The 6,263-nt window shown below is 50.9% G+C and overlaps 1 protein-coding gene across 1 annotated transcript in view; it reads right to left on the bottom strand.

Annotated features, from left to right (window-relative positions):
• Nucleotides 1-772: 772 nt before the first annotated feature.
• Nucleotides 773-6,263, bottom strand: part of SPATA3 (spermatogenesis associated 3) — a 6,935-nt gene continuing 1,444 nt past the window's right edge. The window contains exons 3-4 of the mRNA XM_023523853.1: nt 2,957-3,131; nt 773-878 (exon numbers count right to left, since the gene is read on the bottom strand). Coding sequence (XP_023379621.1) covers nt 773-878; nt 2,957-3,131 — 281 coding nt within the window. The remainder of the gene's footprint in view (nt 879-2,956; nt 3,132-6,263) is intronic.

Below are 6,263 nucleotides of genomic sequence, written 5' to 3'. Positions count from 1 at the left end.
TCTCTCACCTCCTTCTCTCCCCTTTTTCTCAATAAATCCCAGTCTCAGCTCTGCTTCTGGGGAGCCCAGCCTGAGACGGAGGAGGATTGAAGAGGCCGTGTGAGGTCTGCCCTCTGCCTCAAGCATCCTGCAACTTGGTTGTGGAAACAAGCCACATTCGTACAAAAAAGTCACCCACAACACCGGACGGACTAGGCTGGAGAAAACAGGCATTAAAACGATGGGAGAAATCACCAGAGGTGCAGTGGGGGAGAAAGGCTTCCTGGAAGAAACACGACTAGGCCACAAAGGGTAGGTAGGACTTGAAATGTTGGGAAAGGGGAAAAGCTTTGTGGGCGGGAGGAAAGTCTGTTGGAAAGGCCCTGTGATGGGTAGGAAGCTCTGCTCCCACCTCTCCCATCTCCTCCTGTCTGGTATTCATGGCTAGAGGAACTATCTCAGGTCAATGGGGGGTTTGGGGAACTCCGTTCTGACAATCCCGATGGGTCTAGCGTGGTCCAAGGGCATCATCAAGGCTGCTCCAGAGAGCCGCACCAGCCTCCGAGGCCAGGAAGGACTCACTCAGTTCTCAAGCTTTTGCTGAGAGGCTTAGGGGGCTTGGGCCACTTGTAGAGACCTCCCCGCTTTGGAGAAGGGACAGACATCCCAGCGACCCTGTGCTGTAGGGCTGACGAGTCAGTGCACCTGAGGACGACTTCTGCGAAGGGCAGAGGGCATGGAGGGAGTCCACATACCTGCCGGACCGTGAGCCTGGGGGTTTGTTCACAAGGACTCAATGGTGTAATAAGCAGCTCCCAGGGCCCCCAGAGCCACTGCTACAGTCCCGAGAGCTCGGAGCACGCGCATTTCGATTACCGGTGTGTTTTCTCGCAGGTCTTCTGTAAATCAAAGCAGAAAGCCAGCAGGTTGGGGGAAGTTGGGCTTTAGTGCCTATCTACAGAAAAGCAGAAATGGTGGGGTCCCCTCAGGGATTTAGGGAAACCCATCTCCCCCATACTGACTCTTCTCTCGAAGGGACACAGCTCCCCCACCTCTTTTATTAAAACCCCACCGCAAGACCCCCAGGATCTGAAGATGGGCTGGCCTGGAATGCCGGCACCCCTGGACACCCAGGGAGCAGGTCACAAAGGCAGCGAAGGCCGTTCCGTGCCAGGTGCTGTGCTAAACGCCTCACACCCAAAGTTTCCTCAAGCCTCACAACGACCCTGTGAGGGAGGTTCTCTCATGCGCCTCCGTTCGGGGGGTCAAGAATCCGAGGGAACACATATTACACCCACCACCAAGGCAAGGAAAATATATGGTTATGATAAAATGAAAATATATGATGTTGGATATGCGATATCTATTTTGACGAAAATCCTATTAAAGTAGGGATTCTTATTTCGTGTGAATGTGCATTTTACATTCGCATGAGCCCACATTTCACTCCACTGAGAAAATGGAAAGATTATGGAAGCAGGTGCTCAAATCTGAACAGAATTAAGACTCTGTGTCTCCCCCGGGGCCGGGCTGGACCCCGCCCCTCCCCCTCCCCTTTCTCATTCTCAGCCTTGCTTTTGCCTCTTCCTCTGCCCGGAATGCTCTCCCTGTAAAATAAGCCACGGAGGCTCCTCAGGTCCTTCTGGACTCAGATAGGAGTGGCATGACAGTCTTCCTGGACCCCCGTTTAGGAGTGAGCATCCCCTTTCCTACGGCTCTTTGAACATGTCCTGTAGGACATGGATCACCTCCGGCTTGCATCTGGGCTTCTAAATGCACATGTCTCAGCTTACGACGCAGACTGTGCAGTTTTTAAGGGTCGAGTTCCCTGCTCCGGTTTCCGCCATAGTGTCTCGTAGCCTATGCAGAGTAGGTTTTTCTACTGGTTTGAAAGTGACACGAATCTATGGCACAACTTGGCACGAGATGGACAGAAATGCTAAGTGTGTGGGAGGACAGTTGCTAATGGGGAGTGGCGGGCAGGACCCTCCTGGATGGGACTTACCAGGTCGTAGAGTGTTTTCTAGCTCTGGGCATGTTCTCTCAACACGCCTGGGTATCTGTTTGTTTCTCTACACATGTCTGAGAGATAGATAGCGCTTTTCAAGGATGGACAGGGAGGGGATCTGGTGGGGGAGGGGCTGGGACAAGGAGCAGGTTGAAGATGGAGGATGGGGGGTCTCTGCTCCTGGGTTGGGAGTTTGAGAGTCCCGAGTGGAAAGTCTCTTCCGTGGACATGTGTGACACCCTGAGTACAGGTGGGGCTGTTTTGGGCCCAGAGGTGGGGGTGGGCAGAGGTCCCTCTGCCAGCCCTTGCACCACTGGAAAAGTGGGGTAACAGCTTCAGTTCGGTGACAGAGGTCTTCCCATGTAAAAGTGGCAGCCCAGATTTCACCCAGTGGTTTCATGGAAGAGGAAGCAGATACTTTGGATGGGGGCAATGTTCCCTGTGGGGGCTGCTAGAATAGCCTGAGACCCTCAGAAGGGGCGGAGGTCGGGCTGTCGCCAAGAGGGCCTGTGAGTTACAATCAGTATTTGTCACTACATTCCGGGGAAATTCACGTGCAGATAGGAACTCAAGCTCCCAGCTATGGTAGGGGCCAGTGGCCACCTAGCCAAACAGACCATTTAATCACAAAGCTTCTGAGTGACGTGGAATTTATGAACGGCCGTGAGGGTGTGTGCTCCGAGGAAGGGGGGTACCTAAGGGGAAAAGAAAAGTGGCCCCCCGAAGAAGAAATTTCCGGTTAAGGAAGAAAATCAGCACCTCTTCGTGAAGACGGGTCCCCGGTAGGGCGTGTCAGGTCGGAAAGGGCTGGTGGCCAACCCCAAGACATGGCCGCCCAGAGGGAGGGCTTTTGCTTTTGGCCTCGGACTCCCAAGGGAGAGTCCGCACGACTGCTAATACGGTCTGGTCAGGACAAAGCCCGGCCATGGGAACCGAGCGCCCCGAGGGTCCAGCCCCACGAGCCAGAACCTGTAGAAGGTGAGGAGGTTTGGGAATCCTCTCCCGGGCATGGTCGGCCAGGCCCGAGGCAGAAGGACATCGAAGATGCGGCTGTGGCACAGGCCCAGACGACGCCAGCAAGCAGAGCTGCCGGGGCAAGTGGAGCAGGAGCAGAAGGGGTGCGGGCTTGCCCGAGTCAGAGGCCCTGGGAGGACAGAAAAGGAGAGAGATGAGGGACACGGCTGCCTCCAGGAGGCTGGGGTGGGGTGGGGAGGGCGGCGGGGGAGCCTGGAAGACACAGGAGAGAAACTAACTGTGCGAAACTGGTTGTTTTATAGACTGGTGCTACCTGGGAATCATCAACATAATAACGACGTAAGAGCTTACGCCTGCAGAGTGCGCCATACTTCATATCATTATCCATCCCACGTCATAGAACAATCCCGTGAAGTGCTATGTTGCTATTCTCATATTTACAGATAAGAAAACCGAGGCTCAAAGAATGTAAGGATGTGCCCTCATAGCAAGTAGACGGAAGAAGCGGGCCTCAATCCGGGATTTCTAACTCTCAGTATGGTGCTCTCTGCAGACTTCATAGGACGTGGTGGCAGCAGTCGACGGCCCACCCTGAGAGAGAGGTGGCACTGATTCCTGCACCTGGAGCTGCCACGCTTCCTTTTCGTGCAGTTCACTGACTCATCCGGAAGACAGCGGCTGCTCCAGTTTATAGTCCTTGGAAGACTTCCCCAGACCTATCTCCATTTCCGTTCTCCTGAGTTGTGGATCCCAGCGGGACGTGGAGGCGGCACCCTCTGCTGTTGTACAAGAGGACTTCTGGAGGCAGAATTCCCTCTTCATGAGGCTGCTTCCATCCGGGCTTCTTCATGGAGCTACAGATTCGTCCAACCAAAGCTCCACGAAGCCAGCGATCACCCTCGGCAGACTCGGGACACTACCTGCTGAGACCTGCCCACGATAGGTGCTTTTCCTGAACTGGGGTAGGAAGAGATTCTAAAGGCAAGACTTATTTCTTTTCTTTTTCTAGTTAATTAAAAAAAAAAAAAAAGAACATATCATTTCCACATCATAAAATTCACCCCTTTATCATGTTCAGTAGTTTTTAGTATATTCACAAAGATGTGCGACCATCATCACTATCTGATTCCAGAATATTTCCGTTTCCTCCAAAAGAGACTCGGTACTCATTAGCAGTCACTGCCTGTTCCCTGCTCCCTGCAGTTCCTGGCAATAGATTGGCCTATTCTGGACATTTTGCAAACAGAATCGTATCATACCTGGGCTTTTTTGGGACTGGCTTCTTTCGCTTAGCCCATTGTTTTTGAGCTTCGTCCATGTCATAGCAGGTAGCAGCACATCATCTGTTTTCATCGCCAAATCATATGTCGTATGTCATCGCACGGATGTACGGCTGTTATTTATCCATTCGTCAGTCGATGGACGCGGAGTTGTCTCCACTTTTTGGCCATAGTGAGTAACGCTGCTGTGAACGTTTGTGTACACGTTTTCGTGTGGACGTATGTTTTTGAATTCTCTTGGGTATATGCCCAGGAGTAGAGCTGCTGGGTCCTCTGGTCACTCTTGTGCATCCCTTTGAGGAACTGCCACACTTTTCTGCCCCAGCGACATTGTTTTGCATTCTCTCCGGCAGTGCGTGAAGGTCCCGATTTCTCCACAGCCTCATCAACACTTGTTACTGTCCGTCTTTTGATCATAGTCATTCTAGTGGAAGACTCGTAGTTTCTAGAGCGACAATATTTTCTGCACACTAACTATTTGGATTTTAGAAAGCGGGAGCCTTTATTTAAAGGCTCTCATCCCTTATCTCCAACATTCCCTCCCACTCTGGCTCAAAGAGAGAAAATTCCTTTGGAAGAAGAAGAGTAGGTGTCCATCATAAGCACTGACGAGCCCCCGCCATTTCCTGCTTTGCCTCCTTACTAAGGAGAAGTCTTTTGGGGTGCGTCACGTGCATTCACGAAATAGTTTTGCATCCCACAGATATCTGTTCTGAAGGCCATAGTCCAGGTATGTTTAGCTCAGTAGTTGATGATCATAATCCACACAATATACAGTATATATAACACCTGAAACCATTTCCATTTGTTAAGAACAGATTGATTTCCAGTCACAGAAATATCGTGTCATAGCAATCCCTTAGATATAGTGTTTCACTCACACCTCTCATTCAGGTTCACACCATCCCAGAGGGATACTCTGTGGCCTGGGGAGTGTGGCCTGCTCAGGGCCACACAGCCACGGGCACTGGCTCATGGCAGATCCAGGAGAAGCTCAGAGAAGGATGTTCTTCCTCCAGGGGAGACCGCCAGACCTCTTGGGATTGGAAGGTCAGGGCTGCAGTTACGAGCGAGGATTCTGGAGTGAGTTAGACTGAGGTTCCCCGCTCAGTGCTACCAGCGCCTGCTTGAGAGAGAACTGTTTGATCTCTTTGGGCTTCAGTTTCCCCATCTATAGAACGAAGATGATGATACTAATATGTTCTTTACGGCATTGTTAAGTGAGAAAATTAGCATAGACGGCTGACCCGAATGCTGGGTATGCAGTAAATGTTGGTGATGAGAGTTAGCTATCGCCATTATTAGTAGTGATAGTGTTAACCAGCTCACCTGAATCCCGCTTGAATTCCCTCTACACAATCCAATGCTCATTCAGACTCTGGTTACCCAAGAAGATAGGGGACCACTTTTCCTGGACAGCCATTCCATCGCCAGACAGAACTAATTGTTGGAGGTTTTTTTAATGAAAAAATTAAAAATCTGCCTGTCTATAGGATCTCCTACCATGGGTAAGGTTGCCAGATTTAGCACACAAAAATACAGGGCGCCCATGAAATATTTGGGACACACTTACACTAAAAAACTTAAAAATGATTTGTTGTTTATCTGAAATTCAAATTTAACTGGGTGTCCTTTATTTTATCTGGCAAGCCCGGGCCCTTAGACAGCTGAGGACAACATGGAACGCGCCTACTCACATTTTCCACCTGACGGATTTCCTCCAATTCCTTTAACCAAATCTCATACACCAAACGGCTCTTGCCTCCCCCTCCTCCTCTCATGCCACGTCCACCCGGACTTTCTTCTTTGGACTAGACAGCAGGTCTCTTTGACGGCACACAGGCAAAGCCTGATGAGGCCAGAGTAAAGCAGTATGACCGCCTCCCTTGTCCTAAACCATATAATTCTATTAACGCATCCTCGGTTTTAATTTTTGTGCAGCCATGTGGCGCTTCTGATCCCTAATGAGCTAGTATGACCACTGAGCCACATTAAGTGTTAATGTATATGTGCGACTGCCC

The sequence above is a fragment of the Pteropus vampyrus genome, unplaced genomic scaffold, assembly GCF_000151845.1.
Source record: "Pteropus vampyrus isolate Shadow unplaced genomic scaffold, Pvam_2.0 Scaffold423, whole genome shotgun sequence".
NCBI classification, from domain to species: Eukaryota; Metazoa; Chordata; class Mammalia; order Chiroptera; family Pteropodidae; genus Pteropus; species Pteropus vampyrus.
This window is presented reverse-complemented; position numbering and strand designations above follow the sequence as displayed.